The sequence below is a fragment of the Alligator sinensis genome, unplaced genomic scaffold (genome assembly GCF_000455745.1).
Source record: "Alligator sinensis unplaced genomic scaffold, ASM45574v1 scaffold203_1, whole genome shotgun sequence".
Classification (NCBI taxonomy): Eukaryota; Metazoa; Chordata; order Crocodylia; family Alligatoridae; genus Alligator; species Alligator sinensis.
In genome coordinates, this window is record NW_005841949.1 from 3,117,864 (window position 1) to 3,144,061 (window position 26,198).

The 26,198-nt window shown below is 43.3% G+C and overlaps 1 protein-coding gene across 6 annotated transcripts in view; it reads left to right on the forward strand.

Annotated features, from left to right (window-relative positions):
- CNGB1 (cyclic nucleotide gated channel beta 1) overlaps positions 1-26,198 on the forward strand; it is a 97,345-nt gene that overhangs the window by 25,435 nt on the left and 45,712 nt on the right. For 4 of the 6 annotated variants that reach the window (XM_025199757.1, XM_025199760.1, XM_025199759.1 and 1 more), the window contains 8 exons: positions 6,869-6,911; positions 8,023-8,176; positions 8,685-8,754; positions 9,297-9,333; positions 17,080-17,245; positions 17,819-17,875; positions 20,230-20,286; positions 24,224-24,455. In XM_025199757.1, coding sequence (XP_025055542.1) covers positions 6,869-6,911; positions 8,023-8,176; positions 8,685-8,754; positions 9,297-9,333; positions 17,080-17,245; positions 17,819-17,875; positions 20,230-20,286; positions 24,224-24,455 — 816 coding nt within the window. Of the gene's footprint in view, positions 1-1,374; positions 1,451-3,526; positions 3,575-6,868; positions 6,912-8,022; positions 8,177-8,684; positions 8,755-9,296; positions 9,334-17,079; positions 17,246-17,818; positions 17,876-20,229; positions 20,287-24,223; positions 24,456-26,198 lie in introns of all 6 variants that reach the window. The other 2 variants (XM_025199762.1, XM_025199758.1) reach the window with 2 other exon arrangements.

Here is a 26,198-nt window from a genome sequence, read left to right on the forward strand (position 1 = left end):
ATTCCTGCTCTCTGGAGATAGAGGTCCCAAAAGACATAGTGAGGAGGAGTCCCTGGAGCAGCTTTACCACTGCATTTCCAGGTTTGTTGTGTGAGTGGCATGTACTCACCAGCAGTCCTCTGTGAGAGTGCTGGAGATGTCATTTAGACACAGCCAGAGGTCAGTGCTAGGATCCTGGCTGACAAAGGGTGTCTTTCTTTACAGCACGAAGGAGGATGCATTTTTTTAAAGGGTTGAGTTTCAAATACTTGTAGTAGTGTCTTGCCACCAGCTCTCTACTGTCACCCTCCAGTGGTGTATGTCATCACTGAGGCTGTACTTTTCTAACCTTGCTAGTCCTATCCTGTAGGCTTGACATTGTTCTGCCCTCCTCCTTGAGCAGTGAATGCAATGAGATGCAAGCAGGCAGGAGGGCTATAGGATCAGCAAGGGGATGTTGGAGAACTGGTAACAGTTCCCTCATGGTGGAGGAGGAAGAAGTGAGCCATGCCCATTTTTTTCTCTTTAGTTTAGTTTACTCCAGTATGAGAGGCCTCATGTAGCCCATAGCTCTTCAGTAGCAGGCTTGGCCAACCTTCCTAAAGAACCTCAGAGAGTTCAGACCTCTTCCTCCCTTAGGCCACAAGCCCAACCTGTGGCATTTCCCATCCTCACATCTCAGGGTGGGCATTGCTTGACAGATAAAGAGAACTTTAGCGATTTGCTGTAGATCACAAGACCTTTGCTCAAGATCTGTTAGTGCCAGAGTTGGGAATTAAATTGGGTTGTCTGATTTCCTAGTTCATTATTCACTGGATAGCACTGCCTCCACTCTTACATCTGCCTATCTGAACCTTCACCAAAGTTTCTGCACCCTTAGGGCTACAAAAAAGGGTGGAGACATCACAAGAATGGGCTTTTCTGTAGTTTTTTTACTACTAGTCAATGTCAACTCAGCAACAGTGAGATAGAGACTACTTATTATTAATAACTATTAATGCTCAAGAGAGGTTTAAAGTAGCTAACCAGGAGCTGTGGCAGTTCAGACTCCAGCTGCAAAGCATTTACCCGGGATACTGGTGTGCTCATACAGTCCACTTTGAAGCCTGTGTTTCTGTAGCCAGTGTGCTACCATGAAGCACAGTCTCACTCCTGACTGCAGGTTAGATAGAGCTTCTGCATTCTGGCTCTGAGTTATGTGTGTTGAGGGCAAGTTCTATCCCTTCCTCCCTACACATCGAATGGACCCTGGTTCCGAGGGTTAGCCCTGAATATGTTCCTTTGTCTCTGAGCATAATTCCCCAAGGGCGGCAGAGGAAAGGAAAGTGGGTCCTCTATGGTTGTAGTGAGGGTGTAGGGAGAGCTGTTATGACTGTGTGTGTTCTCTTTCTGCAGGTTTGGGAGCGGAGTCATTAACTGGCTGGTGCAGGGTTTTGAGAAAATGGTACCTCAGCCAGAGAAAAAGCCTGAGGTGGGTGCAGCAAAGACCAAGAATGTGCTTAGTTACTGTAGCACAAGTTATGTCTGAATACATGCTCAGGAGTTTACTGGGTACTAGAGTATGGAGGCATCATTCCCTTTCATAGATTCAAAGTGAAATAAAAAATATGTGCAGCTACTCACAGACCCATGACACTGCAGGATGGTTACCAAGATGCAGATCCTATTTCCCTCTTAGATGTCTACGTGGAATTCTATTTTAACTTGCTTGAGTGCCTGAAATATCATTACCATGTCCACTTTTTCCCATCAGAACTCTAAGACTAATTCACAGAAGCTGTGAGAAGTTAGAGGAGGGGGAGAACTCATTCAGCTTTTGCATTAACATGCTTTTTTAGCTACTCCAGCAGGCTGGAGTTTTCTTGTTTAAGATTATTGAAACAGAAGAAGGAAATGGGAAGGGCAAAGGACTGCAGTTCTGAGCTCTTAGCAATTGTAGGAGCTGGCTCACCTCATCTTAATGAATCTTCCATACTTAGGGAAAAATTTTTCTCAGCCCCAGATCTGATCCAGAATTTTCTGCAGGTGAAACTTCCATGGTAGTGGAAGAGCTCAGGATCTTTTCTCTATGGAAGCAGAAATCAGTGGTATTAAGTACCTGCTCCATTCCTGCCCATGACTTGTGTCAGTGCCATGTTACTCATTTTATTTTTGTTCAAGTGTACATAAGGGGAATCTGCTAGCACCTTGGGGTAGAGAATTTCAAACAGTTTCACTCCTGGAGATGCACAAGGCTACTGTTGCCTGGTTACTTGGTTCAAACAGATGCATATTCAAGACCAAATGATCCTTTTTGAGGACTTATTCACTGTAATAAAAATAAAGTAATCCCTCTTAATTCCCTCTTCTCTAAACCTTCATAGGCTTAAGCTCTTCTCCTTATATCATGATGGTAGAGACCCTTGATACTGTTGATCAGTTTAGCAACATATTTCTTAAAATGTCCTGGCTACTCCCTTGCAAAAATGTTTTGTTTTAAAAACATTGGGTATTCTGAAGCTGCAAAAATTATGGTGTGGGATAGCTCTCTCCACAGATCTGTCAGACAACAGGTAATCAAAGAGTGGCATATTCAGTGCTTAGTCTAACATACAGACACACACCTACACACATATGCACAAGTGCTCTAACCCTTAAAAATGTTAGTATCCTTTTGAGTGAAACTAGTCCACCCACAGTTTTCCCACTGTGAATCGTACTTACTGACAATTTGGGTGATTTGCAAAAAGCTGTTTTCTAAGGGAGCTGTTACTTATTAAAGCAGCTTTATCTAAATAATTAAATATTATGCTATTGAAAAGTGAGGTCTCAGTAACACATTTTATACTGAGGCTTTTATAATGCTCAATCTATTTCACTTTTCAAAGAGGAGCTTAAGAAACAACTGGATCATGGTTTGTAAAAACCTACAGGGGAAGAAAGTTGAGATTAAGGCACCATTTGATCAAGTTGATCAAAATAACAGCCAGATCCAAACAGCTGGCATTAAAGTGAGAAACATTACAATCAGAAATGTATTTCCTAACAGTGAGGGGTATTAACCATTGGAACAGCTCACCAAGGCATGCAATAAATGCACTGTCACCTGGAGCCTTTAACTCAAGTTGGATGTTGTTCTGGGAGATAGGTTGCAGTTCAACTACAGGCTGCTGATCTTAGTAGTCTCCAATTATACAGGAGGGCAGAAAATGTCCTCTTACCACAGGTTTTATTGGGTGGAATTCCATGGCATAGGTTATGAAAGAGTCAGGCTGGACATGCACATTGGTCCCTTATGACTCTATGAAAAGTCTGTTTAAAATCACTGGTGACTGGAGTCCTTTGCCTTTCCCCCTCTGGCTCCCTAGGTGTTATGAAAATACAAATGATAAAAACAATATCAGTGCCAGGTTCACAAGCTGTCAATCCCAATGAGGAAGGACTGCTTCTAGGAGAGAGAAGGGTATTCAGAGGGGCATTGGTAACTGTTCAATCCTTAAGCCTTCCATTGAGGGTCTCTGAGGAGGCCAGTTAGTACTGTAATAGTAATGCCTTTCTCCCAATCCAGGTCTGTGCTCAGCAGCCCATTTTATATCAACCTGCAAACAGCTGTCAGGTAAGAATGGGTTCCAGTTACTATAGACCCATTTCTTATCTGGACCCATGAATGAGGCATGGTGACCTCCACCAGTAACTTCTTCTGTCACCCCAGTCTCCATTGTGCTACTTTTTAGAATGGCTTAAGTAGCTATATTTGTGTACAGTGCTATGTGCTAGGTGAAGAATAACCTCTTCAAAATAGTTTGTAGCCCAAGTCCCTAGTAATGAAAAATGAGAAAGTAGATATAATTGTAAGATGTAGCACTGGTATTTGTCTCATTGTTATTCTTTTTCAGACCTTTTCCTGAGGCATCAATGAATATTTTACTACATCTGTGTTGACTTTCTAGCTGCTCAGCTGCTGCAAATGCTGTTACAGTTTCTTGGGCCTGGTCCTCGCAATAAATTAGGTCATATTAGAATATGAGCTGGAGGAGTCATGTAAACTAACACAATATTAACACAACTTTTAGTAAGAGTAGATGGGAACAAGTTGTATCAGCTGCTTGCTGTTAACCCTAGAGTTCCATGAGGGTTTATTCATAATGTTGAGTATCATAATCCATGTCTGCATGGACTACCAAATTGTACTGAACTTTTTGTTAGCTTGCACAGCTCCTCAAGGTTGTTGTCCCTTTTGATCCAATTTTCTCATGCAGACCAGCCTACAGAGATTTTTCCCTCATTTTTTGTTTTCAAAGCAGTTTCTTAGACTACTTTAAAAAAAATTAAAGACAAATTCTGCATTTAAAGAACACCCAGCTTCTGACTCATAGTGATCAAGGTCCAATATTAAGTTAAATAGCGCAGGACATGGTAAGGGCAGCAGGCTTAAAGTATGATAATACAGCATGGTTTGTAAAGTCTTATGCTGTTCAGCAAATCTCCTAACATATGGGCATTCAGTAGTCAGATAAAGAGAGTCTTAGGTTTGTGCTTCCTGGCACTTGGGATGCAAATAATAATGTTCTTAAGAAAGCAACCAATGAATGTGTAGAACATCATTTGACAGCTAAAGGCTTGATCCTGCGAAGTGCTGAATACCCTCAACAGGCACTGGTGCCAGTAGGAGTTATATGGACTCACATGGCATCTTTCAGGATCAGGCTCTTAGAGCGGCACCAGCAAGTCTTTCTTACATATTTAATCTGGACATCTAATAGGAACCATTTCCAAGTTTCCATGCTCACAATGTTAACATTATAAGGGTTCTCCTAGTATGTCACATACTACATCATCACTGTTATTGCCCCCAACAATTGCCAGTGGACCAGCATTAATGCTCTACCTGTTGTTAGTGAAGCTGCATTGAAATGGGAGATATCTCAGGTCCATTGTAATGACAGCCTCTCTGGTCCTGCTTGGGCAGGATTCACGTTTGGCTTAAACCAAGCTCCTACTAACCCAGTTTTTATAATTACTATTGTTTTACACTAGGTCCTAGAAGCCTCATGTGAAATCCATTGTGTTCTGTGGTTTACACACATACAAAAAGACAGCCCTCACCCTTAGGAACATAAATATAAATAGGCAAGACAAACAGAGTGGAACAGAAAGCAAGCACTGGTCTCCGTCTTGTCAGTAGGGAAGTGAACCACAGTGGCCGTGTCTACACGAGACGCTGACTGTGCAGTCATTGCTGTGCACGGTTATTTAGTACTTGTATAAACAAGTACTGAATGACTGCACGGTAACTGGAGTTACCATGCAGCAGTGCTGAGGAATGGCTTTTTTGTTATGCTGACTGCACAGGAGCTTGTGGCTACTGCACACTAGCATCACGTCATGCTTCCTGCCATGTGATGCTACTGTGCAGTAGTCACAGGCTGCTGTGCAGTCAGCATCTCACATAGACATGGCCAGTGAGACTCAGTGGATTACCTTGGGTTAACAAGAGATTGGAGTAGAGCTGAGAAGTGAACCCAGATCTCTCAAGAGCTAGTAAAGTGTTTTGAAAACAAGACTATCCATTTTCTATAGAAACTGCACACAGGGCCATATTTGCTTCCTTGAAGTGGCTGAGGCTCTCAAAGCCTTTTAGTGCACAGACTGCCATCCAGGGCTCTGCTTCTTCCTTGCACAAGCTAAACCACCTGGTCTCTGTATATGGCACCAGTGCTACTCAGGGTGAAATTGCTTTCCTTCTGTCACAGCTCAAACATAAAGCTTTTGTTTATTTAAAGTAACTGAATAATAAACCCTCTCTAGTGTTATTTTTATTTTCAATGCAGAGCAAACTTGAGTGGTTGCATCACAGAGTCTTCCTGGTTAATTCTTAATGGAAGAATAGGTCAAGAAGGGATGGCTTGGTAGGCAAATAAAGAACCAATTCTCCTTTGATCCTTTATTGGATTGGCCCTGGAGTATTTTCCTGCTGCTCTTGAAAGAGCCTAGCCTATTGATGCTGAACATTGTCCTGAAAGGACCAGGGCAGGGAGAATGACTTTTCAACATACAAACAGCTTTAGAATTAAAAATAAACAGATTTCTATCGAAAGGCAGGATTCTCTTGCGGAAGCATCTTTAGCTCAAGTAGGGTATGTTCGCTTCAAAGTGAGCAAGAAACACTGCCATTCCAGTCAGGTCAGCAAAAGATCAAAGAGAAACATGCTCCTTTTCCTGTGTTTTGGTCTTTTTAGCCACAGATCTCTTAAGGAAGGAAATACAGAGGATATTCTGTTGAGAGCATTTTGGAGGTGGGGGTGGGGTGCAAAACAAACCACTTTTTGTTTTAATCCCCATCCTCACAAGTCTGATACTGCTCAGCTCTACCATTGCACACAGGACTCACTCAGTAGAACAACATGGGCGTTAGGCCTGTATAGGATCAGAATTGGCATTATTCATAGAGACCAAACATTTCCTCTAGCGCTACCACCAATTCACATGAAGCAGACAAGACTAGGACATCTAGCTGTAGTGCTGTGTGTAAAGAAAAGGGAGAGTTTTGATTGCTCTGCAGGATTTTCAGGCTGACGTACCCCGTTGTGACTGTTTAAGATGTATTACATTTTGCAGGATAATTTTTTTTAATCTCTCTCCATTATGTACTTCCCCTTTGACATCAGAAGGCAGCACTGGGGAAAGTAGATCTGGATTGTGACGTTAGCAAGTGCTGGGCAGTCAAGTCACTCCCTCCACTTCGTCCATTTTGTACGTGTTGGCTCTCATTCCTCTGCCAGTATCTCTGCTACCAGGCTAAGGCTCAGAAGTATGGATGCAGGTGGGGGTGGGGGCTGCTACTGGCTACATCTTCATTTGAATTCAGGAGTCAGTGTGTAAATGGATTTCTTATGTGTCTGTATAACAGGAAGCAAAGGAAAAGAAGCCTGAGGAGACTGCCAAAATAGAAGGTGAGTGATTTTGGGAAAAGTGGATGTGCTTGACTGTCATCCTTTCTGAAGAGGATACAAACTTTGCTGCCTGAAATCTGCTAAGAGTCAAGACCCTTCACAAGCACTCTCATTAAGCACTTCCCCTCTTCATCTCAGTCTTGGAGCCTTGAAGCTGCATTTCAGTGAAAAGCAGTAGAAGACCTTTACGAGTGCTGTGGAGATCCAGTGTGTGTGGCAAGTCCTGTGCTGATTGATGGGCTAGTACCCACCCTTGCACTCATGGGCTATTTGTACTGCTACAGTGAAGAGTTAGTGCTCTCTTGTAGCAAACCTGCCCGGATGCCTTAAGAATACAGAGGAGGAAATCAGCTACGTTCTTCATTGGAAAGGTTTAAAAAATTAAACAAAAAGGGCAATCCTGTCCCTCAGTGCTCTGGGGCACCTCTGATTTTGTTTCATCTTCTGAAACATCTTTTTATGCTTTAAAAGGTCAAGTCAAAACTGTCCATAGACCTCTGTACGTTGTGGTTGTTAATTTCAAAAGCCTCCTATCTATTCATTCTTCTCCATAGAAGGGTGGTTTTAACTAGAGTTCAAAATGGTGGTGGTCATCTGGGAGCCCTGGAACAGAAACATGACTGCCCCAGTGCTGACACTGGCATGTCTGGTCATTGTACTTTGGAAGCTCATCAAGACTAGCTATCTTTTTTTCCCTGTGTTTTGTACAGCACCTGGCACAATACAGCTGACTGGGGTCACTAAGTGGGACTAGAATAGAAAGGAAAGATTGTATCCACTCAAAGGGCTACTAGCCAGGTGGCTGAGTCTTACAGGACTGACTTTTAAATCTGGGGTTCATACAGGGAGAAGTTCTCCCCTCTGCTGGGTGTGACTATACCATCTTAATACCCTGTGACTATACCATCTTAATACCATTTACACCCTCACAAGAGACTCTGTAGCTCTGATGAATCTCTTGGCTCTGACCCTCAGCATAAAGAAGACTTTTACCCACAGGGCTTTGCCCTTAAAGGCCTTTAGAGCTGCTGTTTAAAATTAAACTAACTCTGCTGCTTTTCTTCTCTCTCTCTCTCTCTCTCTCTCTCTCTCTCTCTCTGTGTGTGTGAAGAACCAAAGCTGGAGCCTAAACTGGAACTGAAGCTGGAGCCCCCACCAAAAGAGAGTGCCAGTGAATCTTTAACTACACTAGAGGCAACTGCAGCTAGCCAGCTGGGGCTTGGAGTCTCTTTTTTCCCTCGGGCTCTAGGCAGTGATGGTAGTAGGTAATGCAGCTCCTTGGTTTCTGTAAATTTGGTTTAAGGCATGTGAAAGAAAGTTTATGCGAAATGCTGTGTAACTATAACTGTAACTCGCTACATATATTTAAAATTTTTTTTCCCAAAAAAGGAAAAAGAAAAAAAGGTTTCTTGGATTCTTAGGTTCCTTAATGCTCTGAGCCTCTGGTCCTTTCCATTGCTCCTGGCATGCAAGTGTATGTCTCCTTGTAGTTGCTTGGTGGGATGCTCTTAACAAGGGAGACAACTTTGCAACATGTAAAGTATGTCTCAGCATTGCTGGAACCTCCTTGTTAATAGATGTTCTCTTCAGAGTGTAAACAGTAGATAGGAGGATTCATTTCTTGTCAGGGAGAACAGATTGGCACTAAATATGCCCCAGAGCAGGGTGGTGGGGGGCCCAAGGGGCCGGCATGCCCTACTGATGAAGGAAACAAAGGATCAATAACAAATAGGAAAGGAAAAAGAATTGTAATGGGAATTTTCTGCTTGGCAGGATGCTTGACTGGTTTGTTCAGGAACTGGAGAAGATGGTTCCACAGCCTGTGATCAAGCAAGCTGATTCGGTAAGTGGTTAACGGGGCAACGATTCAGTGCTTCAGCTTTACCTGAGTGCAAGCAGGTTCTTTCATGGTGATGAATTAGCTGGCCCAGTGCTGAGTTCTGCGATGTTTGAGGGCTGCTGTGCAGTCCTGTCTATCTCAGTGGAGACTGGAGAGGGAGGAGGCCTTTTAAGAGCCTAGCCCTGGAGACTTCAGCAGAGCCTGTGTGGACCGGGCAAAGTTATCTGCCGCAGTATTTGGGAATCATGTTAGTCAGATGATAAGGTATTATAAATACATTTTTTAGCAAATAGTCAAGATCTTGATTTTATATTTCTTGCAGAAAATTCTTAATAGTACGGCATAGCTAGCTTCATGCTGGGGTAGGGGTTCAGTTGTGACTCACAAGAGAAGGGTGCCATCTACTGAATTGTCAGATGTATTGAGGATGAGAGAGTAGAATAGTGGCAATACAGGCATACTTACATGCACACACATGCACCTGCACATACATCAGTGAAAAATAGCTGACAGTAATATTTTACTCTATTCTTTTTTCATGTTAGGAAGGAGAAGTGGTAACTGCGTGCCCAGTGGAGGAGAGTAAGTAATCAGTACTTCCCATTACATTACATTACATTATTTCATTCAACACAGATGTGTACCTTCTTGATCAAGATGAAGTGGAAGGAAGGGCTGCAGCACAGTTAGGAAGATGCCCTTGAACAGGCCTGGGTTGGGTTTCATGTTGCAGAGCTTTGAGAGAGAGATAGGGAAGCAGTGAGAACAATATTGTTAAATTGTCCCCATTGCATTTTTTTAGTTCACTTTGATGAGTTTTACTTTCAATACATTCTTGATTAGTATCAACCTTTTCTCTCGTGAAAGCTGCCTTGTAGATTCGGGATGTTGTTGTGACTCTCCAAGCCTTTCCTTTATCTGACTCTTCTTAGAAAGAGACTCACATTTTAGGGGTATCTTCTCCAAATGTGGAGAATGTCCCAAACTGAGAAGCTTTGTGATTTTCATAGTGCTGTTGGAAGCTCTTTAAAACACAATTTCTGAGTTAATTTGTTATCTAGGTGCATGATTGGGTTATGCCAGAAGGAATTTTCCAAGTCCTTAAAGGTTATTGGAATTTGGATCAGATACACACTTATAACCCCTTCCAAACCACCTCTTTAAGTTTACTCATGAGGTTCGAGGTCATGCCTTTGGGAGCTTGAGGTGCCCAGAGAAAGACATCTTCTGCACAACTAGGAAGAAAATAAGTCTTGCAATAGGTGACATATTTGGGGTCCCTAGTGAGACTGACAGGCGAAGTATGTAGCCTTAATTACAACCTTTCCCCAGTAGTGTAACTAGTTGTGGGTGACAGGGACATGAGCCTCAGGTGTTGACTAAGTGGGGGCACTGGAACAGAAGTAGGGGCTGCTCAAGACTTCAGCAGCTCTGGTCATTGGTAACACAGAACACAGGAACATGGCTAGGACCCAGCATTCAGTGGGTAGAAGCAGGAGGGGTTGAGGCTCTGGAGGGCAGAGGTTGGACCCTCTGTAGCCAAGTATTTAATCCCAAAGCCAAATTTGGCTTTTTATATTGTTGTTTGGCATGGCTTTTGGCAATTCTGTACTGACAGAGCCCATAGTGGCTGGAGTCTGGAGCCTCCCCTCCCCTTCCCCCACCCTTCTCCACCCCTCACCTTTATTCCAGCGCCCCCCTGCTAGGTCTTCCTCTGCTGCCAACTTCACTACAGAATCTAGTTATGTCTGTGCCTTGTTCCACTAGTGTTGTGCATCACAGCTTTGTAATAAAAAAGTGAGGTGATTTCTGTCATGGCTAATTTCACGAAGCAGACATACTACAAAAGAATGCTATGATGTCAGGTATGATAATGCCACCTGAATGTTACATGGCAAAACTGAAGGACTTCACAAGGTCACCTTGTCCAGTCCCCTGCACAAGGCAGGATCGTCTCTGACTAAGCCATCTCAGCCAAATGTCTATCCAACCTGCTCTTGAAAATTTTCAGAGATGGAGATTCCACAGCTTCTCTAGGTGGCCTGTTCCAATGCTTGACCACCTTCATAATTAGAAAGTTCCTCCTGTTCTCCAATCTAAAGTTCTTCTGCTTCAGCATGAGGCTATTGCTCCTAGTCTTGTCCCTATGGCCACAGAGAAAACCCTTTTGCATCCTCCCTGTGGTCATTATTCAAGTATTTGAAGATGGTTATCAAATTGTCCCTCAGTCTTCTCTTCTTCAGATTAAATAACTCTAGTTATTTTGGCCTATCCTTATAAATCATGTTTTCCAGGCCTTTTTTCATAGATTTCATAGACATTAGGGCTGGAAGGGAGCTCGGAAGTGTGCGGGCCGGTCGCGAGCCGGGCCCTTTTTTGTGCTCTACACGGGCTGTGGCCAGCAGCCCGGGCACGCGGGGTCGGAGAGGAGGGGTGCGACAAGCTAGAATTAGGCACAGACTCGTAGCGGTAGTTTTAAAGATTGTTTACTTACACTAAAGATGGTCGTGGTGTAGGCTGGAAAACTTGCTTGAGTTGCGGTTACAGACAGGAAAGAAGAGAGGCGGACAAGAGTTCTAAACTCGTGAACTCTAGCCCAATCCGGCTGAAGGCTCTAAACACGCGAGCCCGTCGTGTCAACCGAAGAAAGTACTCGTACAAAAGAGCTCTGAATAAACTCAAACGAAGTTTGCTAGGCTCCGTGGAACTTGTGCTCTGAGGTAGTCCGGTCGTCTGAACAACTATGTCAGTTGTTCCAGCTGAACTCACACGAAGTTTGCTAGGCTCCGTGGGTCCAGTTCTTTTGCGCGCAGGGAGGGATACGTCTAGGAATCTATCAGCGATGGGGAGAGGCTAGAGGCTGATCAGACCTCTGTTGCCTGCTTGAAATGCGTTGGGTCCGTAGGGATCCGCAGCGCTTAGAGATCTTCACGCAGCATGAAGTCTCCTCCTCCCGGTGTTCGTGGAGTCCTCCAACTTGGGCGGAAACCACTCAAGCCTTTTATACGGCTAGCAAGTCAATCACTAGCCGCCACGTGTGAATAATTTAGAACTGGCCAATAATGGGGCTCAAATTAGCATACAAATGGCTGGAACTCTTTGCAACGAGCATTTCTGTGCTGCATCAAAGAAATGCACCCTGCAAAGAAAGCTTCAAATTAGCGGGAAATCCTCCCTTGCACCGGGGTTCTCTTTTGCAGCAGAAAACTCCACCGTGCAAAGAAGCTGTAATTTAGCAGGAACAATTTAGCAGTGCCGAAGCACACAAAAACAAAAATCACACCCTTTGGCTTGTGACAGGAAGATCATTGAGTCCAGCCCCTTACTCTCTGCTGGATTCTTTCCAATCTGTCTATGCCACTATTCTTGAAGTGTGGGGACCAAAACTGAACACAGTACTCTAGGCAAGGCCTCATCAGTGGCTGCATCTACAAGAGCAGTGGATTGTGCATAACCAAGTACTTAATGACTGCACACTACAGTAACCAGCATTACTGTACAGTAGCTTCCCTGCGTGGTTTTTTCAGATGCTACTGTGCAGTAACTTGTTACTACTGCATAGTATCGTTGTGTCATGATTAGTGCCCACCAATGCTACTGTGCAGTAGGGCTGCGTGAAATGAAACACAAGTTGAAACGGAACAGTACTGATGGAACAGCGTTTCATTTCGAATTTTGTTTCAATTTGAAACCTCTGTTCCATTTTGTTTCATCGAAACAGTGACACTGTTTCAATGCTGTTTCGAGTTTTGCCCATAGGCTATAATGGGGAAGCTCAAAACAGCCTCTCTCATCCAGCAGGCAGATTGGGAGCCACAACCCCAGGAGGGCTGTGGGGGTGTGCCAGTCCTCCTGGGGCCGCAGTCCCTGATCTGGCTGCCAGGTGGCCTGCCAGATGAGGGAGGGAAGCCGGGTGTTGTTGCCTGGGACCGGTGCCAGCACACCACCAGTCCCAGGCAGGAGCACCTGGCTTTTTTCATCCGGCAGGCAGATCGGGGGCTGCAACCCCGGGACGGCTGTCAGGGCTGTGTGATCGGGGTCAGTTCACTTCTCCAGCCCAATTGAGCTGGAGAAGGGAACTGAGCCCCATCGCTCAGTTCCCCACCCCAGCGCTGTGATCCATCAGGTTAGGGAAGGGAACTGAGCCCGATTGCTCAGTTCTCCTCCCCAGCACTGCGATTGTTTGGGCTGGGGAAGGCAACTCAGCCCAGCTGAGCTGAGTTCCCCATCCCGGTGCTAGGATCTGGCTGGGGAAGGCAACTCAGCCCGGCTGAGTTCCCCTCTCTAGGGCTAGGATTGGGCTGGGGAAGGGAACTCAGCTCAGCTGAGCTGAGTTGCCCTCCCCAGCCTGATCCTAGGGCTGGGGAGAGGAATGTAGCTCAGCTATGCTGAGTTGCCTTTCCCAGTCTGATGGTAGTGGTGGGGAGGGAAACTCAGCTCTGCTGGGCTGGGTTCCCTTCCCCAGCCTGGATCGCAGCACTGGGGAGGGGAACTGAGTGATCGGGCTCAGTTCCCTTCCCCAGCTAATCCTAGCTCTGGGGAGAGGGGGGAACTCAGTCGGGTTGCTTTGAAACTCAAAACGTTTCAAAACTTTTTAAACATTTCAACTGCCCTCGTTTTGTTTCAAGGCTGTTTCGAAGCCCTTCATTTTGTTTCAATTTTGCTGTTTTGAGCTCAAAATTAGTTAAAACGGTGTCAAAACGAAACAGCTGGTGAAATTTCACACAGCCCTACTGCACAGTAGCAATGAGCTACCGTGCAATGGTGTCTCATGTAGATGTGCCTATTCCTGACTAGAGCCAAAGAATCACTTCCCTTGATTTGCTGATGACACTCCTGTTAATACAACCCAGTATACTGTTGGCCTGTTCTGCAACTGTTGGTGTAGATTCAGCTTATGGTCTACTGTAACCCCTAGGTCCTTTTTGCAGTACCATAGCCTAATCAGTCACCCCCCAGAATGACATATAGGAAAATATTGTATAGACTGCATAGATAATATAAAGGAACATTTTGCCATTTATTTCAAATTACTTTTGTGCAATGCATGGGTTCATTTTCCTGCATTGGGAGTTTAGAGGAATTAGGTAGGAGACTGGATCTTCCTGGGGAGCTCTGGATTCCCTTACTCAGTTTGGGTCTGACGCTATGCACATTAGGTGATGTCTCAGATGAGGTATTCTTCCTTTGCACCTTTCCCCTGCATTTGGTAGGGTGGAATGTTGACATCATGGAATGTCTTATCATGCAACTATGTCCACCTTGCCTTAACCCTCAAAATGAAAACTTATTCTCGTGGGATTTGAACAGGGGAAATGCTAAGATGATAGTGTGTTTCTTTGTGGCTCTCTACTAGGCAGGGTACAGAGAAGCATTGGCCCAGTTGTATGAATTCTATTTTGCTCTCTATTGAACAGTCAGTGGCTGGTGATGCTGGTCACCAAAAATCACTGATGACTCTAGTTTGTGGCAAATCATATAACCAAAGCTCCTCAAGTCAGGGTGAAATTCATCTTTGTCCACAAGGCCCAGCACAAGGCCAATGCTCTATTTAAGCGTCTTTTAAGCCCTATTTTATGGTATTAAGCAAAGAATCAACTTTATGACAGCTGCATGTACAGGGGAGAATTTCACCCTTCACGTGTAACTGGCTTAAGTCAAATCCCTGATTTGGTATGTTGTGGTATTTTGAATAGACTTATGTGACAAATGAAGGAAGTGAATGGATAAAATTACTCACCTTCTCCCAAATCCAAAACAGCAAACATCTTTATTAATATATTCCCTCTCCTTTTGTTTCAGGGGGGAAAGGGGCTTAGAGCCTCTGAAACAAATGGAAAATGAAGACCTGGGAGAATCATCTTTGCACAAAATTAAATTAAACCAACCTGAAGAGAAAAATACAGTTGGGGGTAGAAACAAAGAGAAAGATCTGCAAGTTCCTTTCTAATTACTCCCCATGCCAAACTTAAACCAGGAGTAAAACCTAAGGCTCAACTAACTCAGTTGCTCCATTTTCAAAAGGGAATTTTAGCTGCACATCTCAGTAGCTGAAGTCAATGCCCCCTTGGCTGGAGTTAGACACATAGTGACTGTCTGCCTCTCTGCTGACTAGAAGAGGATTTTCTGCTACTGGGAAGAACCTGACTCTAATGCCAATTCCAGTCAATAGTATTGTCATTTTCTTCTGTTTTCACTTGACATTGATTTGTCTGGGTACGTCAGAGGCAGAGATTTTGATTCTTCAGAATATGGCTGTAAGGTTTAATTTGTACTGGGTATAAGAGCTGAAAAAGATCCTTTGAGGAACCTTCTAAGCATGGATCTTCCTACCGTCGCTTCTGAATTCCTAAAATGATTTTAAAGCCACAGCATACCAAAATGTTATCACTGTGACCTTCAGCTGAAACCTGCTAACAGTTTGAATTTGCTTGTCAGAAAACCTTAGCACAATACCCAAATAACACCTAGCTTCTCATCATCAGAGACTTGTGTTCTCTTTCTCGCACTGAAAAGGTAGTTCTGACTTAGCAAGTGGGAAGGGGCCTGGTCTGGAATAGAAAATATTAGGTGTATAAATAAGGTTTAAGTGGCACATAGGCTTTGTGGCTGTTCTTTGAGCAGGGCTTATTTAATGTATCCCAAGCAATTGTGACTTTTCCTCAGACAATGTAGCTTCTCTGGTCTAGCCTGTTAAAAAGTTTCAGAGCAACTCTCAGCAGTTAAAACATTCCAAGAGAGGCTATTGTGTGAACTGAACACCTCCAATATACAGACACATAGACACAGGCACAGGCACACACATGCACTCATGCATGTTCTGGGCTGGGTTGTTAAAGAACATTGGGTTGGACTTGATCTCATGTGATCCCTCCTAACTCTACTTTTCTATTACAATGATTAGGTACTCTTTTCCACTCAAGTATCATTTACTTTACAACAAGCCAGGCACCCATAATGAGGAGTTCCTACCCATGCAGCTGAAATAACATTTCTTATCTGTGTGTTTATAATGTGCTCGCTACATGGCAACTGAGTAACATTTCTGAATCTTACCTATTTTGATATATATTCTCTAGCAAACAAAATCCAATATTTTTAGCAAAGTGTCTTCTTTTTCTTCTCCTTTGTATTTTAAAAACTGTTTATGAACAATATTGACTAAATACATTGCGTGGCATTAGTACAATGCCACCTGGGGTAGTGCTGAGTGAATGTGCATTGGAATTAAAAATAAAATCCAAGCTTGGATCACAAATGTCGCTTTTTCTATTTTTGTGTATTTTTAAATGTCCACACTTTCTTGTTGAACTCTTTGTAGGCTTTGTTGAATTGTGGTATTAGTGGGACCCCAGAAATCCCTTCTCTTTTTATAACACCTGATTTGGGTAGTTTTAGTTCTTCCTCTTGTTTTTTTTGCATGCAATTAGCATGTATCTGAGATAACAATGACTGAGTGGGCCTGACTTAATGGAGGCTGAAGATAATGGGAGGAATCTCATTGACTTCACTGGGCTTCGGAGCAGACCCATGATGACCCTTCCAGAAATGTGGTCCCCCATGTACTTCCCTGCAGCATTGGTAAATGATTGGGCTGTAGAGGTAGTTACTGTTTGCAGTGTAGAATGCCATGTCATAGTGTTAATTACTATTTGGGGATAGCTCATGACTTCAGCAGGTGCTGCTGTCACAGGTGTGCATGAACATGTACATTATTGATAACAGCTCCTGGGGGCATTCTGCTTGCTGAGAACACAGTCAGGCAGAATAAGCCTGGGCCTATGGGAGGAGATGTTATTACAAGGTGCAGAGCAGGCTTGTTTGAGCCCCAGTTCCAGCCTCTACATTGGGGTCAGTTTCCAGGATGGTGTTGTGGCCATTCCTGCACTGGAGTGCAAGGGGGCAAGAGCTTTCTGAGTCCTTTCCCACCATTGAGTCCTCGTGTAAGAGCAATCAGACCATGGCTTAGAGATGGATGGGCCAGATCCTCATGTCAATCAGTGCGGCTCCGGTAAAGTCAACAGTTCTGCTCCAATTTACTCCGTCACAGGGTTTCATCCAATAGTAAGATGTATAAATGCAGAGAAACCTATATTTTTATGGTATTTTTATTTTGGCCACATGTACACCCATTAGGAACACCATGGGCTGAAAATGATACAAAGTTGGGGAACACTGGGATATGCTGGCACTCTGGTGTATTTGACGATCTCTGTGCTGAGCAATATTTGTATTAAATGTTGAGGGCTTTAAAAAATAATGTAGATGGATTTGAGTAATGAACGTGCTGCCTTCATTTCACTGCTTCCTCCCCTGTTCCTACTACAGTTTGTATCCTCCCCGAGGAGCAGGGAGAGACCAAACTTGTCATTGAAGACATTGAATCCAATGAAGTTCTAGAAGAGGTGAAACCTTGCGATACCGAGATGGAACTTAAACTGTCTTCTGCTCCTCTCCCTTCAATAGAAGAGGAAACTCAGGAGGAAGAAGAGAGGTAGGAAGAGAAAGTTCATACTTGAAAAGCCACCTTGTCTGTCAGATCCTATATTATAAGGAATCAAGCCCTCCAATGTGGAGGACTCAGAGGGTATAATATGATCCATATGTGTTTTGTTCTTTCCTTACGTCCATTCAATATATTGTGTGGGTTACTTAGCAGCTGGTGATTTACACAACTAGCTATAAAAGTGATATGCACTGCAAGGACCCAGAGTTACTAAAACAAGCAATTGGCTTTCCTTTAAATTTCTGTGAGATATGAATGAAAAGAACACAGGAAATGCCAGGCTGAGCTCCATCCAGTACAGTATTCTGTCTCAGATGGGATCCAGCACCAACTGCTTGAGAGGGTATTGTAACAAACTGGTTAGGCAATAATGAGACCATCTGCACTAAAGAGAAAAATTCTTTCTACCCGCTAGTAGTTGGAGGTGGACTTATTACCTGAAGCAGGAGGGGTTGGGTCTCTTGCAACACTTTCTTAAAATGCTGTTATCGTCACTGACAATGCCTGGCCCATTCTCCATATCATTTATCCCAATCTCTTCCTAAAACCTCTTACTTACAGGGATGTCTGTGGTGACTGGTATGTGTGTCCAGCCCCAGAGGTACCTGCAGCTCAGCGGTGAGTTCAGAGACCCATATCTGCAAAGTGCAAAGAGGTTTGGGGTCCTTCTGGGTATAAACTACTTGACTAGGTAGCAAAGACACTGCTGTGCCAGCTTGCCTTGCATTTATTCTAATACATGTCATTTCTGGGCGCTCGTACCTTCAGGCAACTATCTGTCAGATGTGCAGAATCTCAGATACATTGAACTGTATTGTGCTTCAGTTACTCCTAAATAAGCACAAAGATGAGTCCACCAATGTCCCTGCACAACCCTGTTTTAAGGCCTGATCCTGCAGCTTTTCAATTTCGTTATTGATTTTAGTGGAACAGAATCAAATGCTTACACTGCAGTATAACTAAAGAGTTACTAAACTCATCTTCTCCTCACTCTCGTGGAAGGCTCCAGCCTCCAGATTTGAAACCTATGCTTAAGAAGCTGGAAGGACTCGATTGTTAACCTTCATCAGTTACGCATCTGAGAAACAGTAAATAACATTTTCCAGCCAAAAAGTGTTTAGCCGTTAATATGCTTCCACAGGCTGCTTGTATATTGTACAAGTGCCTTTGAGCCCCCTAACAGAATTTACAGGTGAGGCGAGATTTTCAATTGCTGAATTTCAGGTTTTCAATAAAACATCATTGCCCAGCTGAAAATCCTGGCTGCAGTTGGCTCCCCTGTGGTCACAGATTCTGATCCTATAAAAGAGATTTTCAAACAGAAATGCTCTGCACCAGGATTTCACATTATGAGCCATATGACATGAATATGAAGGAAGGAAATCTGTTCTCCTGTGCAGCAGGAGTTCAGCCTGGCCTATCAGAGGGATCAGCTGTGCGGAATCAGGAATTTGGTTATGGGAAGGAGTCTGAGGGTGTGTTTCTTTCTTATCCTGAGGGACAAAGTGAGGTTCCTCACAGGAGTGACAGGAAAGGGGAATGAGTTTGATGGCTAAATCCTGTTCATCTTACCTGACTCTGTGCATAAGGTTAATATCATGATGGGTATCACCTTCAGAAGAATCACAAGCTGAGTCTAGGAAAAGGAGGCACAGTGTCTGTGCTATGTGCTGTGGTAGGATAACCTCTGGAAAATTGATCGGTGCTACATCTTTTAGCAGGAAACTGGGTGTGGGATATATCTCTTGGAGTATCAATAAGCTATCGTTTGAAGCTGTCCACAGAGAAGGAAACTAGTTGATGAGCCTAGCTGGCCAGAGGATGTCAGCAATTCTGTGTGCACTTAAGAAATAGGTGTGTGGCTTACTCTATGCTAGCAGCTAAAATGTGACAGTGAGGGAGTTGAGCAGCCTGTTGGCTGAAAGATGGGAGCCAATGTATTTTGGGGCTTCCAGAAGGCTTTCTGGCTAACTCAGTCAACGTTTCTCTGGGAGGCTGCTTGCCAGCATAGCAGGCTAAACAGTCTCCAGAAGGTATCGCTAGTCTGTATCAACACAGACCAGTGGTTTACCTTGTCCACTCCTTGACTGATGCTAGCCACTAGCTTCAGAAGAAGGGGTAAAGCTCCCATCATGGATTCTGGCTGTTGTAGTTTGCACAGTAAGGTACACAGGACCGGAGGTGGCAGGAGGTGACCAGTGGGAACGCTGACCTGGGATAGCAACTCTGGTGTTCCTAGAGCTATGCCTGAGAATTTAGCTCAGAAGTAAAAGGCTGTCTTTTACAAGTGAATTCAGCCTCCAGGCCCTGGATAAATACTGATGCTCTGCATGTCTGAAGCTCATTCCTTCTTGCTGATTAGTTTTCCTTAGAATAAATAGCAACTATGCTAACATAAAATGATTCCCAGAGCTCTGTTCCTTCTGTTGCTGTTTACTGGTGCTTCCTTCCACCCTACTAAAGATAAATGGATTTATGAACGTTCATTACACAGGCTTTTTTTTTTTCCTAATACACAGTCCTGGAAGGAAACCTAGCATTCCACACAGCCAGTCAGCAATTTCCTGCCCTAGAGCATGAATTCCAGAAGGAGGTTTTGTTAAAAAAAAAGGTTGGGGTGGGGAAGAGGGGAAGAGAGAGAAGACTTCCTGCAGAGCAAGTGGAATTTGAAGTCTCCAGTATGGTTTTTCCCTATATTTCTTTAACATTTTACATCATTCTTTTGTATATATTCTTTATTTCCCCCCAACATGTTAGAACCTGCCATGAAAGGCTGTGAAATAAGCCTAGCCAATATTCTCAAGTTAGTCATCTCCAAATGTTTCTTTTAAGATTTTGAGCTGATACATACCTCCCTCTTGCCTACATCATCTTGGCAGAAATGTCTACATCCACAGAGTGTAATTTCAAATAGCCACCTGAAATTCAAAATCCATACATTATATTTACCATAAAAATACTTCCCTTGAAAGGTTGCAGACATCCTATTTCCAGAATGATAGTGACGAGGAAGAAACCAAGACTGCAAAGTAAGTGGTGTTCACAGTTGTAAGAATTCTTTCAAGATTCACTCGAAATGTTTTTATCTTTTAATGAGAAGTAGCTCATAAACAACATATCAAAATGACTGTAAATATTGTAACTATTTCAAATAACAGAAATGTGATTATAGAAAGGATAGAGATGGGCTTTTCTCTGTGACCATAGGGCAGGGGTAGGCAACGTTTTTTGGCCAGAGTGCCGAAAAACACCACAATGCTTACCTTGGAAGGTGCCGGAGTGCCAGCATGCCAGAAAAACAAAATGAAGGCAGGGGGTACATGGCAGGATGCCCTGCTTGTGCCCCTTGCCCCCCACCCAAATTTCCTGCCCCCCAGCCCTGCTGCCCTGTGCCCCTCGAAGCCCAGGCATCAGCTTTGTAGTGGAGCATACACCTGCGCATTGGAGCAGGCAGTGGGAGGGGCCTGAGGCAGTGCAACCCCGGTCTCTTCCCCTGCTCCCGGCACAGAGCTGGTGACTGGGCTCTGGAGCCCGGCGCAGCTGTTTGTAGCCAGCCTGGGCTCTGGGCAGCTGCAGCAAGCAGGCTGCAAACAGCTGTGCCGGGCTCCACAGCTCTGGCATCAGCTCCATGCTGGCAGCAACTGCATGCGCACCTCAGACCAGACAGCAGGGCAGTGCAGCCTGCTGCAAGGTGCATGCGCAGTCACTGCCAGCATAGAGCTGATGCCAGAGCTGTGGAGCCCGGCACAGCTGTTTGCAGCCTGCTTGCTGCAGCTGCCCAGAGCCCGGAACAATGGCCTTCAGCTACAGCAGAGGAAATTGAGATTGGAGATTAAGGGAAACTTTCTGACTATGAGGGTGATCCAGCTTTGGAACAAGGTATCTAGGGAAGTTGTGCAATCTGAGTCCTTGGAAATTTTCAAGAGCAGGCTGAACAGAGGGCTGAAGTACATGACCTTGTAACATCCCTTCCACCCTGCTTTCCTATGATCCTATGTGAGTTTTCAAGACATGGAATTAAAAAGGCTCAGATTTAAATAAACTTTGTTTTCACAGAGCTGATTTTTTTATAGCAGAACCACAGGCAAGATTCAAGTTTGAGTTCATGTTTATTTGCATGGGTTAACTGTTTTCCCTGAACTAGAGGAGATTTATAGCCATGATGGGAAAATAGTGACATGATTTGCTCCAAGTGTCTGCTCTGTGTGAACTAAGTCTGACCTCAAAATGCTCCAACAAGCAGCTGACTAAAACTGTTTGTATTTACTCTAGAGAGAGCAACACCATTTATTTCCATATTTGCTAAGAAGTTTCAAGGCATAAACACCAGTTAACAGATGCAGTTTACCCTTAACCCTCAATGGAATTGGAATGTCATTGGAGTTTAGGTCAAATGTGCCCTGAATTTTTGGTTTTTTCCTGATGACAGTGGATATGATCTTTGCTGTGCATACACACATCTCTGTCTAGAGGGCAATACTGTTTTAAGAGATGAGCCAGGAAAGGATGTTTTTGCTAACTTGGCTTATTCAAAGGCTTTCTGATGACGTATGGTACCTAGTAACCAGCAAGTGTCTCCTAGCGACATGTTCTCTTTCTTAGCAACTGCTCAGCTTCCCCTAGCAACACAGTCCTTTGGTTCCTACCCGCTTCCACAGGGGGTTCTGAGGAGCTGTCCACACAGCAGCTCAATCCGATTAACAGAAAACAGGATTTGCAGCTAATCTGTAGACTGCAAAAACAAGGGAGAAAATCTTGGTTTCAAAGTGGTTCCAGATTATTTAAAAACATGTATGTTAACTAAATGTATTCAGGAGCATTATGAATATTATGAAGCTGGGTTTAAAGATGAGATTATGTGCTGTATCTGCAAATACACTTTAATACAAGTAGGTGAATTTTAAAATCATTTTTCTATTGCAGAAAATTACTGAGATGCCCATAACCATTAGAAATAGTATCTTTGGGCTAACTGGTGCTTAGAAAGTGTTTTTGCCTAATTGATTCATTTACTTTGGTTTCACTTGCTTGTAAACATTTAGAATGTCATATACTAGCATCAGAATGCTGTACTCTGCCTTTTGCCTAAAAAAATAGAACGCCCAGATTTTCAGATGGAAGCAGAAAATGCATGATTGATCAGTGTTTAACCTTTTTGCTGATTCTTGTGTCAAAACCCATTTTTAATTTCTACTGTGCTGTAATTTACTGAGCTTTCTATGCTTCTGTAATCCTCTCTGGGGTTTTTAGTTTCAGTTTATAATAATTTCAGTTATGGTAATTGAGATATTGTTCCAATACTCAATGTATTGGGATTTTTACTGGCAAAGAGAGAGAGAGGATGGTTGTGTTGCCTAAGATAGGATAAAAAGAGTTGAGATTGGGTTTTGGGAGAGTTTCTAATAAATCAAAAGATAAAAGAAAAGTCCTGTGAGGTAACATTTTTTCACTCGAAGCAGTAAGAACATTTATTCTCAGATGCGATAGTATGACTTTTAGGTTTTCAAATACTCAGCTATTTTCCGATGTATTTTATTCATGTTTCTTGTTCTCCTCCAAGCAGCAACTGATTCCAGGCTAATTTGTTTATTAAAGCTATAAAAACATTAAGAAAAATGATCACCAAGCACCAAGGGACCATTTTTTTTCCTCATTAAAGTCCTGTTAAAGCAATAATATCTACCTTGTGAGCCCTGTTTGTCAACAATGGATAGTAGATTAGGAATTTCAGATTCTGTATTTGGGTGCTGAATTTGGCTTTTGGGAACAGAAAATAAGCAGTACTTGCCATTTTACCAGTTTGGCCACACAAACATGGGATGATATTTGCAGGTCTTGCTGCTGGAACATTTGGCTTCTAGCTTTTTATTTGGTGGTTCCTAATTAAATTAGAAATATTTAGCAAGACACATTCATTTTCCTGCTCATGACCTGCATATTTTACATTACTTTGACCACTTAATATTTTTTCCAACATTTTAAGTCAATCTCCTCAATCATGTAGTTAACTTTATAGCACATATGTTAAACCAAGATTGATCTATTTCTAGTAAAAGGCTGCATGTTTGTTCCAGGAACAGGTGCAGTAAACAATTAATATTCCTTATTTGTAGAGAAGGCTTTCCAGTTTGCTAAATGGGTTATGGTTGCTTTTAACAACAGCAATTAATAAGAGCCTGTACATAAGACAGACTTGCAATGGTGTAACTTGCTTTACACAGATATAAACAAGAAGTGCAGAGATGACATAAATTCCAGTATTGGGGTAGCTGCTCTGGATCTGGCTTCTTTACTTTTCATTCCATCCAGGAAGAGCACACACCAACTGCTGAAACTTCCTTAGTCTGACGAAGGGTTTTTGAACCCGAAAGCTTGCTTAATAACTATTCTCCAACTATTTGGGTTGGTCTAATAAAAGATATCAAATTCACCCAAGGAACCTTGTCTGCCTGAATCTGATGTAGAATTTACCCATGAAAGATTTGGTTAAAAATCTGGCATAAAAACACCGGCATAAGTTTATGGCAGTGTAGAGGTCACGTGTCCATGGGTTACTCCAATATAGCTGTTTGCTCAAAGCAAACAAGCTATTACCAGATCCCCTACCATCTAGCGGTGGGTACAGCGACAGCAGTATAGGGTCTACCATACTGAAATCTGGCTGTTCCTCTGTCTGCTCTGGACACTGATATAAATTTACCCTGATGTACAAAACATATAAATTATACCAGCATAAATGTCTTACCTGTCTGGGCCCTAAGACACAGCCTCTCAATTCCACTGCCTGCATCTGGGGTATACCCGCATATCCTTTTTTGTCTATAAGCAGGATTCAGTAAAGCAACGGCCTTTCAACTTTGACATTTAAAGATCTTTGCACAGTGGGCAGATACACAATGCTATGATGACCTGTGTCTACAGCACCCTTCCTGTATTATTTCACTACCTTTATTCTGCTTTTTATAGATTCCTGCCTCACTCTTGTATTATTTTTAATGAGGACGTGGGTGAGCATTCTTTTGCAGTAGCTGCTCCAGATGGTTACCATATAGAAGAAGAACAAGTGATTGAATTCAGTGCTGCTGCTCCAGACGTTTGCCAGCCAGAAGATGACCAGCCAATTGAGTTCAGTGATGCTCCAGATGTTTACCAGATAGAAGAAGAGCAAGTGACTGAGGTCAAAGACCCATTGATAAAGGTAAAAAAATGTATCTTTTCCTTATAATTCAGGTGCTCAGGTTGAGATCACCATGGTCAGAAACAGTTGAAGGATTATCCCTGTGGAGACATGGTAATTTGGTTTATGTTAAGAAAGGACTCTGCAGGGAAAAGTAGCTGAATTACTGTGACGCAATGACTCAAATAACCTCTGTGGCTGTTGCCCCTTGTATAGGGAAAAAGTGTCTGTTCAGTCCTGCCAGGGGCACTCTGCCTGCTGCAGGCCATAAGCACCCCAAGGCCTACCACCTGTTGCTGCTTCCACTGGTGGCGGGGGCTGTGCACCGTGTGGGGGCCATGTGGCAGAGGGCTCACACAGACACCCTACCATACCCACCCCCCCACAAACCCCACACCGACACCCACACCTTCACCTCATTCTCACCTCACCCCCTTACACACACCCACCCCTCAGCCAGACTCCACACTCCCCCACACACAATATATAAGAGCAGGACTTTATTTTGAACGATTATGCAGGACTTTATTTGAGCTATTATGCAATCGCCTTTATATACACGAAGCCAACATACATAAATCAGGAAAACATTTTTTTTTAAATAAAATTAAAATATGTTATAGCAGATGTTTGATTTTTAGTATATGATTTGGTTTTTTTCCTGGTTCCAAGATAGCAAACCCCCTTTCCAAAAGGAGTACTTCCAAGGGTAAGGGGAGGGACTTATATTGGCAAAGGTCAGGTTTTAGGAGCAGGACTTCTGGTCCCAAGATGGTGACCAGGGGGTGCGGCTACCTTTGCAGCCCTTGACAGTTCACCAGAAGTCATTAAGCGGCCCTCCAGCCAAAATAATTGCACACCCCTGCTTTAAAGGCTTTTGGAGTAATTGTCTATTATAACTACCTGGGTCCTTTCAAATGGGAATGAATTCAGCCACTTCAATACTAAATGATCTACTTCAGCAAATATAGTCATCAGTACATTGTTGAGTGACTGTGCTAAACGTTGCAGAGTGTTACAGTGAAATAAATACTGAGATACAAACTCTATCCATTCCCATAAGGAAGTATTTTTTAATTGGTTGGTAGGGCTGTCTCCATGATGTGTCTCAGCCTGTAAAGTAACCAGGAATTTCTTCTGTGTTGGATGTTGGATCTTTGGTGTCATTGCATTCTCATTTAGCACTTGTATCCCATTCTGCGGCACCAGAAATGTGGGAGATCCTTGTGTTGTCTCTGCAATTAAATAGACATCTCTTAAAGTCAAGAAAAACAAGACCCAAGTCATATTCATGGTACCAGGCTAACGTATATGTCCTTTGTTCAGTTTCCTCAGTCACTTCAGTGATGTTAGGAAAGTCGCTTAATTTCACAATATCAGTACTTAGGAGTGTACTGCTCCGTGGTGAGCTTTGAGCAGAACTTAGACATAGGGTAGTGTGGGAAAACAAATGTGGGAGATGGACCATTTCTGTGCACTGAAACTGGAAGTAAGTAGTCAGAATGTTCCTGTATAAAACAACAATGGCCCCACATACTGTCCTACTGGGAGAAATAAAAAAGTAGCATCATAAAGGTTAGAGCAGCATGCATAGCGCTGTGTGCAAATTCTGTGGAACTGACATGGTAAGCTTCAGACTCATCAAATGATATCAGTATTTCTAGCGTGGCCAATTTTGCTTACAGTCACTGTGAAAAAATAATGAAAAGTGTATGTGCAGGCAGATCTTCTGACATGTCTTTCCTTTGCAGTCTTTTCCCTACC